Below are 11,787 nucleotides of genomic sequence, written 5' to 3' on the forward strand. Positions count from 1 at the left end.
CCATCCTCAGTAGCCTATTGCAGCAGGCTATTGGGAAACACAAGCGCTTCTTATTGCGAAATCACCTCGCTATCCATTAATATATTAGTCTGTTCATTTGAACTAAGCAAGCTGCTAAATCGTTCAGTTTACATCTTGCCTACATCTTGTCTAGGCTGCTGTAAACTATCTGGAATTAGATGTAGGCCTATCAGGGGCTATGGGCTACCTGCCTTTAGCTAAGCAAACTATGGCAAAATTTAATTACAATCATAAACCCAGATTTTAGTCTGTAACCTATGCCTATTGACATGATAAATTAATGTCGCAAATGGGTTGCAGTCTTACCATCTGGCACATATAACAGCACAATTGCCAGAAAATAGACCAACATTTGTTTTTTTATGTTCACCCAAGTTTTTCTTGTTCAGATATTTCGAGATCCTCAGTCCAACTTTCATCACTCAAACTCTCCTGTCAGATTTATCTATAGTTATGCACACGTGCAAAGGGGATTTAAAATGTATAAACCTGGTTTGATCCCTGAATGCTGATTGGCTGAAAGCTGTGGTATACTTTTTACTGTTCTAATTACAGTGGTAACCAGTTTATAATAGCATCAAGGCACCCCAGGGTATGTTGTATTTAAGTGATAATGCCCTCGAAGCCGGTGTTTGGAGGATATATTGGCACAGGTCGGCAAACCATGCCAATATATCCTCCAAACACTGACTTCGAGGGCATTATCACTTTTATACAACGGGTTACCAACATATTCAAAAAATGATTTGACATATTTTAATTAAAAATGTTATTTTTATTAATCTATTCATAGGCCTACTATTTCATCCTTCCACAAGATATAGTCCCGACACAAATCTATGGTTGCTAGAGATGCGACCCAGTCGTTCAGTCTTTTTGTTCTTTATCTATGGACGCGACCCAGTCGTTCGTTTTAAATGTTCCATTGCCATACTGGCTGGCAACATTCTTATCCCTTGCTTGCTAGCTAGCCAACTACTACTAATTTACAGTCACATCAAAAAGCCAGAATAACAGTAAAGTAACTGCATTTGCATTTGTTTAAACTGTTTTCTAGTGACATTTATTTTGATACATCCATAACAATAAGCTGGTGAGGCGTGATTTCACCTGGCATAGAAAATGTGCTCACTCATCAGGACACTGTCATTCAGAGGAGCTAGCCAACAACACATCTACAATAACACAATCACTTCAAATGACTGCAAATTACCTGCGTTTCGTTTTACCTTTTTTCAATTGGTTGGATTGTGCAGTCAGATGGAACAGAGTAAATAGGCATTTTAACTTCATAGATTTAGCCGGTGGCAACTTGTGCAATAGACACCAAATGGAATGCGGTTTTAACCAATCAGCATTCAGGATTAGACCCACCTGTTGTAAAAATGGCCAATATACCACAGCTAATGGCTGTATCCAGGCGCTCTGTGTTGAGTCGTGCAGAAGAACAGCCCTTAGCCGTGGTATATTGGCCATATACCATACTGCCCTACTATAAAAAAGGCAGTAACTGCTCATAGCGTGGAAGTGAGAAAAATGGCTTTTATTTACCTTGGTTTCACAGTAACTTTATGCAGTTACTTTTTGTACATTTCCACAAACTTCAAAGTGTTTCCTTTCAAATGGTATCAAGAATATGCATATCCTTGCTTCAGTTCCAGAGCTACAGGCAGTAGGATTTGGGCATGTCATTTTAGGCGAAAATTTAAAAAAGGGTCAGATCCTTAAGAGGTATTAACATGACCCCCATCTTCTCCAAAACACAATACAATAGAGGCAGGATACTTGTCCACATGATTAAGCATGTATTTAATGTAGCAAAAATGACATGAACTAATTTTCGACCAAATGAGCAGTTACTGCCTTTTTGCTTGGTAGAGCAGCAATGACGTTAGTACCTTATGACGTAATAAAGGAATTTGAATATGTGTCAAGAAAAAATATAATTTGCCTTTGCCAGATCATTTTCTATCAATGGATGTTGATTTAACTTGTTTGACTGCTATTATTAAGCAATGTCATAGCATTCAATAATTATTATTTTGAGGAAACCCAAATTTTGCTTTCAAAGCCGTCACAAGTTACTATGATTCTCCTACTTAATTGGCTCGATAACGTTATGGAAAAATAGGTAATTGTATAGATATGACATCTCCCTTCATCCTGTCAAAAAAAAACATTTGGCTTAGTTTTCAGACATTGTAGGTTTTGAGTAGTCACCGGCCAAGAAATTGTGCTTGACCTGGCAACCCTGCTTGCTAATGACTGTATAGAATGAGCTGTGCAATGGTGTATTGAGAAGCTTCCCACTGTTGCTGCGTCACATGTCACTGGTGGTAGCTAACGTGGCCAATTTGTTCCATCCCACTTGATTATATTTTGAGTAGGATAGCCGCCTACACGAGAAATAACTTGTAATATTGATAGTAGCCATCTGGATGCCACTGTAATACCACAGCAAGATATTTCACAGGATGTATAAATGTGAAGCATCCGTTTGGTGTTTCCACTCACTACCAAATATGGTGATGAGAGGAAGCCCAGTGACCAGCAGTGGGAGAAGATGGAGCGATTAAACATTTTATCTGAATACTGTTTTCTGTTTCCAAATCTAAAATCTGTAAACAAACAGATTGGACAACATTTTGTAGACTTTATCCTTTGCCAAAGTTTCAAAAAATGGTGTTCTTTAGAAGGAGTGCAAGGGTTTATAGAGTTAATGCACATGCGCACTTCACAGAGTAAGCGTTCCCTAACGGAAATATGCAAATACATGCTAGAACGCGCCAGTGGGATCTCGCTAGCTCGTGCGTGGCTCTGCCCACCTCTTTGCTTGTTCTGCCAAACATGATTAATTCGCTTCCATTGGAAACAACCGGCTGTGGTCTATCTTGGGTTAGTCAGAACAAATCTTTGGTGATAGAATTTACTGCTCAGTTGCATGCCGGCAAGACAACAACACCGGGCACAGTGTGTCATTTGCTCCCGAGTCCCTATTGCCGAGTACTGCTACTGACTGAACCAAATCTGTTCATCCCCACTCAACTCTCACTGCGCACCGATATATGTCGTCAATTTTGTGCACCAGGAGCCTTTCATAATTAAAAAATAATAATCCGTTAAAGTTTGGCCTCCACGAAGTTACATCGGATAGAATGGCGAAGCTAACGTTAGTATTTACTCCGCCCACATCTGTCCCCATGAGAAAAGCCCTTTTTTGTATGGGGGTCTATGAGAGTGTCCAATTAAGTGAGGCTAATTTGATCGAATAGAATTTTCGGAATGTTTAGGCTGTAACAAATGTACTGATATAAGTGGATGCACGTGGCATTCCGGCAATGTTTAGGAAAAACTATTTAGTTGTGCCTGTTGTTCACACGTGTATCTGCTCTCATTGGCTAGAATGGTCCCACCTGATCTCACCTCTTCCCGCCTGCCTTCCATCTATGAGGACATGCATTGTTTGAGTGGACACTGGACTATCTTGTCAATATAGATCATGTTTGGTTACGTGCACTGGCAGGGATGGCCACTCCCACTGCTGTGTGTGTGTGTGTGTGTGTGTGTGTGTGTGTGTGTGTGTGTGTGTGTGTGAGAGAGAGAGAGAGAGAGAGAAAACGAATGAGCCAGATGTTTCACCGGATACATAAATCTGAAGCATCTGGTTGGCATTTCCACTCACCACCAAATGTGGTGATGAGAGGAAGCTCAGTGGCATGCAGTGTGATTTTCTCATCGATTAAACATTTGATCTCATTAATGTTTTCTGTTCCAAAAATTAAAATCTGTTACAAACAGAGTGGACTAAGTTTTGTAGACTTTACCCTTTGCCAAAAATTGCGTTGTTTAGAAGGAGTGCAAAGGCGAATTGCGTTATTACACAGGCTCACTTCACAGAGTAGGCGTTCCCTAACGGAAATATGCTTGGCTCTGCCGACCACCTTGCTTGTTCTGCCCACTATGATTCATTTGCTCCCATTGGAAAGGACAGGCTGTGGTCTCTCTTGGGTTAGTTATACAAAGCTTTGACTGAATAGTAACTTATATTATAACTATACTAAGGTTTTTCTAAATCTATTTACGGTAAGACCTTCATGAGTAATAAGACATTTTTATTAAATATAACCATTTCTGGACTAAAATACTTGCCATTGTTTGAATTTGGAATCTTTGGCATGCATAATAATATTGTCTAAAAAAAACACACAGCTGTTCCTCTTGTTCACTGTTATGCTGGACCTGGAGATGTGGAGTGTGATGTCTGCACTGGTAGAAAATGTAAAGCTTTCAAGTCCTGTTTGGTGTGTCTGGCCTCTTACTGTGAGACTCACCTCCAGCCTCACTATCTCCTGCTTTTAAGAAGCACAGGCTGGTCAAATCCTCCACACAACTACAGGAGAGGATCTGCTCTCGTCATGACAAGCTGCTGGAGATTTATTGCCATTCCGATCAGCACTGTATCTGTCTGCTGTGTCTGATGGATGAACATAAAGGCCATGAGACAGTCTCAGCTGCATCAGAAGGGACTGAGAAACAGAAGCTGCTGGATCTGAAACAGACAACGTACCAGCAGATGATCCAGGAGAGGGAAAGGGAGCTGCGAGATATTAAACTGGGTGTGTTCCACATCATACACTTTGCAGATGAATCAGTGGAGAACAGTGAGAGGATCTTTACTGAGATGATCCGCTCCATTGAGAGGTGCTCTGAGGTGAAGGAGCTGATCAGACCCCAGGAGAGGGCAGCAGTGAGTGGGTCTGAAGGACTCCAGGAGCGACTGAAGCAGGAGGTTGCTGAGCTGGGGAGCAGAGGCGCTGAGCTGGAACAGCTCTCACACACAGAGGATCACATCCACTTTCTCCAGATTGTCCTGTCTCTCATTGCCAAGCTGGACCCTAAGGGTGTACATAGCCCCTCCTGTTGCCCATGTCTATGGTTCAAGGATGTGACGAGGAGTGTGTCTGAGCTGAAGGAGAGACTGGAGAAAATCTGTCAGGAAGAGGTGGAGAAGATACCTTCTAAATCCAATGCCTGGCCCACTACTCAGCCCCTAGCCACAGCAGCTTGCCCCCCTGCACAGCCCCTAGCCCAGCTCCAACCTCAGCAGAGAACCCAGCTTGACCCACACTCTCCGCCCTTGGGTCTTGACTCTGTGGACGTCACTATGAGCAGCAATCAGTACAAGCATCTGAAAGTGACCCTGTACAAGTCAGATACAGACACCTGCATTGGATTTAGACTCTTAAGGTGAACTAACCAATTAGAACCTATGGTAATATCAACTATACTAAACAACTCACCAGCCCATGGGTGTTTACAAGAAGGAGATGAGGTGGTGACTGTGAACAACGTGCCAGTGGGATATTATGATTTGTTTGAGCTCCAAGACGTGCTTGAAAGGGCTGATCATTGTGGTCTGCTGACCCTGACCGTGTGGAGAAAGGACTTGATAGGAAGTCCTGCTATAGTCTGTAGTCACCACCTGGGCTGGCTCTATACTCTGACTCCTTTGACTATGTGGGAGCACCTGCTCAGTGCACTTCGTAAGGCGATAGAGTTGAACAAGGGCTCGGATATGACAAATCATAAGAATTTGAAAGTTTGTTTATTTTTATCAAATGTTTTATAATGCTATGAAGTTGATGTAGGCTGACTAATGATGTTTGTTGCTATTAATAATAATGAAATGTAACATTGGAATGTTGTTTAGTTTTTGCTTCCACATAGATGTCATTTGTCAAAACTAAGCGGCGCAGTAAAACAAAAACATTTCATATTCAACATGTGAATGGTGTTATAATAATCCATCAGCCTTTGTAATTTATGACAATCAATTAACAATTAAGTGGAATTCTTAGTATGATTAACAAAAATACAATTAACTTTTCAAACCATTTTAATTCAGTCATACTCCAAATAAGCGAACGATAGACAGCAGTTGAAACTGCATAAAACACTATAATTGAAGGTTTTAAATGTACTATAAAGTTCTGGAAACAGATTCCTCATAGAATATTGTTCAAAGGTACTGTATCATTAAATAATGTGCAATGTGCAGTACTGATGCGTGTTTGCATATGAAGTATAAATGTATCCATATAAAATCTATAGTAAATGTGAAATTCAGACTTTAGAAATGTGTTTTAATCCCCACCAAGGGAATGGGCAACAGTGAAAATGAGGGCTACCAGCAAAATGAACATGGAAACAGACAGTATGACAGTGATGACCATCATGGCTCCACTGCATGCTGGCAGGCCAGAGTCTATTTGGTTGTGGTCTTTGACTGAAATAAAAAGCATACAGAAAATATGTTTCAGGTTTTGTATACTTGCAACTGGAGTCAGAAACCTGTATGTGACGGTGCTGAATATTGACTCCAGATATAAAGGTTAGTAGAATGACATAGAAAGACAATGGGTACTACTGTCTTAAAATACCTTGTCTTGTAGAGACCTCCAGAATGTTGCTCTTCTCTGCCCCTACCACATACTGAAACCTTGAAATAAATATAACAGCTATTTAATTGTGGTCGAAAATCTTGGAGAAAAAAAAAAGATAAATACAGGACGATGAAAATGTAAGGGGAAAATAGCTCTATCTACCTGTATGTTGAGCCAGTGGTGAGATTTGTCACTTGATAACCCAGGTTTCTGCTGGTAGTGAACTGGGCATTATTCTCAATGGTTGAGATGATGTCCCTTCTGAACCGACAGGGGAGCACTTTGAATATATTGACCAAAGTTTCTGTGGAAGGAGACATTCATACCCCGGTACTATAAATATTACTAATGACAACAATAAAAATTATTTCTGGTTTAGTATTTTCGAAATGACCATTGTTACCATTGTCTTGTCAGAATAAAATTATTGGTTTTAGCAATTGAATGGAGAGTTATGCAAGATTCCTCCCATAATCACATTGATATTAGGAGACAAAAGGCCAAAAGGAACACTCACTGCTCTCGTTGGTGTCAGTGTTGTTGTACTCCAAAGTCACGCTCTGTGTTGCCAAAGCACATGGAGGCAGGCTCAAAAGTAAAGAATCAGCAAACCTGCCTGTTACAACTCCATCTGACTCTTTCAGAAGGCTCACTTGGAATTCTAGAGTAAAGCAACAATTTGGAAAAGGAATAACCACATGTTATGAATAATGAATCATCAAAAATGTATCTCAAAAGATACAGTAATGCACTGTGTTTTTAAAATGTTTAAGATGAGGATATGTTCGATCAAATTATGACATAATTGTGACTTTGTGTGTTACAATTTCTAGGTCAGAAAGGTTTTGACAAAGTGAATATTCAATCTTATGAGTGGCGCAGTGGTCTAAGGCACTGCATCTCAGTGCTGAAGGTGTCACTACAGACCCTGGTTCAATTCCAGGCTGTATCACAAACAGCTGTGATTGGAAGTCACATGGGGCGGCGCACAATTGGCCCAGCGTCGTTAGGGTTTGGCTGGGGTAGGTCTTCATTGTAAATAAGAATTTGTTTTTAACTGACTTGCCTAGTTAAATAAAGGTTCATTTGAAAAAAGATCAAAATCATAACATACCTGCATTTGAAAGGGTGAAAAGTATTCCAAAGAAGATGAACATTGTCCTCATTGTTGTTGATAGATTTCAAGCCGTGCTGAGTAGGTGAGACTCGTGTGAACACAACCACATTATATGGAATGGGAGCGCTGGAATAACTAGAATTGACCTTGACATCCGCGAATCAGGGACAAGGTGCTGCCTGGGAACAATAGAGGGAAACCAGTTTGACCAGGTTTATCTGTGTACTGTCACAACTTTTGTTTATCTTATCGTGTTTTCTTCAGCCTAATGGTCCACATAGTGTTAAACGTCCCAGTCTTATATATAGTATAGTCCACAGGAGGTTGGTGGCACCTAAATTGGGGAGTTCATGGTAATGGCTGGAGTGGAATGGTATCAAAAACATCCATTGATGCCATTCCATTGACTCCAATTCAGTCATTATTTTGAGCCGTCCTCCCCTCAGCAGCCTCCACTGGTATAGTCAGGTACTAATGAACGGCCAATGGCTCTTGCCTTATTCCTATTAGATGGAGGTCTAGTCAATTTGTGAGATGATAAAATTTAAAGTCCTCCTGACTTCACTACATTGATGAGAGAATTGGGATGGCCCCCGCTTATGGCCATCGACCGTGTCCGAAGGCTGCAGGCATGAGCAACTTTCAGGAGTGAACCGTGCAGACATGAGATCTTCTGTTGAATCTGACAATTAATCTTGATGGTTGTACAGTCGTCTCAAATAAAAGTGTGAAGGACCTCGGCATTACTCTGGACCCTGATCTCTCTTTTGACTAACATATCAAGACTGTTTCAAGGACAGCTTTTTTTCCCCCATCTACGTAACATTGCAAAAATCAGAAACTTTCTGTGCAGAAATGACACAGAAAAATTAATTAATGCTTTTGTCACTTCTAGGTTAGACTACTGCAATGCTCTACTTTCCGGCTACCCGGATAAAGCACTAAATAAACTTCAGTTAGTGCTAAACACGGCTGCCAGAATCTTGACTAGAACCCCAAAATTTGATCATATTACTCCAGTGCTAGCCTCTCTACACTGGCTTCCTGTCAAGGCAAGGGCTGATTTCAAGGTTTTACTGCTAACCTACAAAGCATTACATGGGCTTGCTGCTATCTTTCCGATTTGGTCCTGCCATACATACCTACACGCACGCTACGGTCACAAGACGCAGGCCTCCTAACTGTCCCTAGAATTTCAAAGAAAACAGCTGGAGGCAGGTCTTTCTCCTATAGAGCTCCATTTTTATGAAATGGTCTGCCTACCCATGTGAGAGTCGCAGACTCGGTCTCAACCTTTAAGTCTTTATTGAAGACTCATCTCTTCAGTGATTGAGTGTAGTCTGGCCCAGGAGTGTGAAGGTGAACGAAAAGGCACTGGAGCAACGAACCGCCCTTGCTGTCTCTGCCTGGCCGGTTCCCCTCTCTCCACTGGGATTCTTTGCCTCTAACCCTATTACAGGGGCTGAGTCACTGGCTTACTGGTGCTCTTCTATGCCATCCCTAGGAGGGGTGCGTCACTTGAGTGGGTTGAGTCACTAACGTGATCTTCCTGTCTGGGTTGGCGCCCCCCCTTGGGTTGTGCTGTGGCGGAGATCTTTGTGGGCTATACTTGGCCTTGTCTCAGGATGGTAAGTTGGTGATTGAAGATATCCCTCTAGTGGTGTGGGGGCTGTGTTTTGGCAAAGTGGGTGGGGTTATATCCTGCCTGTTTGGCCCTGTACGGGGGTATCATCGGATGGGACCACAGTGTCTCCCGACCCCTCCTGTCTCAGCCTTCAGTATTTATGCTGCAGTAGTTTACAGTGAGGGAAATAAGTATTTGATCCACTGCTGATTTTGTACGTTTGCCCACTGACAAAGAAATGATCAGTCTATAATTTTAATGGTAGGTTTATTTGAACAGTGAGAGACAGAATAACAACAACAAAAAATCCAGAAAAACGCATGTCAAAAATGTTATAAATTGATTGCATTTTAATGAGGGAAATAAGTATTTGACCCCCACTCAATCAGAATGATTTCTGGCTCTTTTATACAGGTAACAAACTGAGATTAGGAGCACACTCTTAAAGGGAGTGCTCCTAATCTCAGTTTGTTACCTGTATAAAAGACACCTGTCCACAGAAGCAATCAATCAATCAGATTCCAAACTCTCCACCATAGCCAAGACCAAAGAGCTCTCCAAGGATGTCAGGGACAAGATTGTAGACCTACACAAGGCTGGAATGGGCTACAAGATCATCGGCAAGCAGCTTGGTGAGAAGGTGACAACAGTTGGTGCGATTATTCGCAAATGGAAGAAACACAAAAGAACTGTCAATCTCCCTCGGCCTGGGACTCCATGCAAGATCTCACCTCGTGGAGTTGCAATAATCATGAGAACGGTGAGGAATCAGCCCAGAACTACACGGGAGGATCTTATCAATGATCTCAAGGCAGCTGGGACCATAGTCACCAAGAAAACAATTGGTAACACACTACGCCGTGAAGGACTGAAATCCTGCTGCGCCCGCAAGCTCCCCCTGCTCAAGAAAACACATATACATGCCCGTCTGAAGTTTGCCAATGAACATCTGAATGATTCAGAGAACAACTGGGTGAAAGTGTTGTGGTCAGATGAGACCAAAATGGAGCTCTTTGGCATCAACTCAACTCGCCGTGTTTGGAGGAGGAGGAGGAATGCTGCCTATGACCCCAAGAACACCATCCCCACCGTCAAACATGGAGGTGGAAACATTATGCTTTGGGGGTGTTTTTCTGCTAAGGGGACAGGACAACTTCACCGCATCAAAGGGACGATGGACGGGGCCATGTACCGTCAAATCTTGGGTGAGAACCTCCTTCCCTCAGCCAGGGCATTGAAAATGGGTGGTGGATGGGTATTCCAGCATGACAATGACCCAAAACACACGGCCAAGGCAACAAAGGAAGAAGAAGCACATTAAGGTCCTGGAGTGGCCTAGCCAGCCTCCAGATCTTAATCCCATAGAAAATCTGTGGAGGGCGCTGAAGGTTCGAGTTGCCAAACGTCAGCCTCGAAACCTTAATGACTTAATGAAGATCTGCAAAGAGGAGTGGGACAAAATCCCCCCTGAGATGTGTGCAAACCTGGTGGCCAACTACAAGAAACGTCTGACCTCTGTGATTGCCAACAAGGGTTTTGCCACCAAGTACTAAGTCATGTTTTGCAGAGGGGTCAAATACTTATTTCCCTCATTAAAATGCAAATCATTTTATAACATTTTTGACATGCGTTTTTCTGGATTTTTTTGTTGTTATTCTGTCTCTCACTGTTCAAATAAACCTACCAATAAAATTATAGACTGATCATTTCTTTGTCAGTGGGCAAACGTACAAAATCAGCAGGGGATCAAATACTTTTTTCCCTCACTGTGTGTGTCGGGGGGCTAGGTTCAGTCTGTTATATCTGGAGTATTTCTCCTGTCTTATCCGGTGTCCTGTGTGAATTTAAGTATGCTCTCTCTAATTCTCTTTCTTTCTTTCTTTCTTTCTTTCTTTCTTTCTTTCTTTCTTTCTTTCTTTCTTTTCTCTTTCTTTCTTTCTTTCTCTCGGAGGACATGAGCCCTAGGACCATGCCTCAGGACTACCTGGCCTGATGACTCCTTGCTGTCCCCAGTCCACCGGGCCGTGTTGCTGCTCCAGTTTCAACTGTTCTGCCTGCGGCTATGGAACCCTGACCTGTTCACCGGACGTGCTACTTGTCCCAGACCTGCTGTTTTCAACTCTCTAGAGACAGCAGGAGCGGTAGAGATACTCTGAATGATTGGCTATGAAAAGCCAACTGACCTGTTGCACCCTTGACAACCACTGTGATTATTATTATTTGACCCTGCTGGTGATCTATGAACATTTGAACATCTTGGCCATGTTCGGTTATAATCTCCACCCGGCACAGCCAGAAGAGGACTGGCCACCCCTCAGAGCCTGATTCCTCTCTAGGTTTCTTCCTAGGTTCTGGCCTTTCTAGGGAGTTTTTCCTAGCCACTGTGCTTCTACACCTGCATTGCTTGCTGTTTGGGGTTTTAGGCTTGGTTCCTGTACAGCACTTTGAGATATCGGCTGATGTAAGAAGGGCTTTATAAATACATTTGATTTGATGCTTGATCCAACATGTTAGCCCAACACATGATACTGTACATTTCTGAAATCCTTAAGATGTTTCCTAATCAAACAAAAAATGAATGT

The 11,787-nt window shown here is 42.2% G+C and overlaps 1 protein-coding gene and 1 pseudogene across 1 annotated transcript; one reads left to right on the forward strand and one right to left on the reverse strand.

Moving 5' to 3' along the window:
- The first annotated feature begins 4,115 nt into the window (after positions 1-4,115).
- Positions 4,116-5,615, forward strand: LOC106603683 (tripartite motif-containing protein 29-like; annotated as a pseudogene).
- Positions 5,610-7,691, reverse strand: upk2 (uroplakin 2). Its single transcript, NM_001140930.1, is given in 5 exon segments — positions 5,610-6,307; positions 6,462-6,520; positions 6,627-6,768; positions 6,982-7,125; positions 7,579-7,691. Coding segments are annotated over 5 exon segments (540 nt in total). The 5' UTR covers positions 7,631-7,691; the 3' UTR covers positions 5,610-6,164.
- Between the last annotated feature and the right edge of the window lie 4,096 nt (positions 7,692-11,787).

Source organism: Salmo salar, chromosome 04 (genome assembly GCF_965601325.2).
Source record: "Salmo salar chromosome 04, fSalSal1, whole genome shotgun sequence".
NCBI lineage: Eukaryota > Metazoa > Chordata > Actinopteri > Salmoniformes > Salmonidae > Salmo > Salmo salar.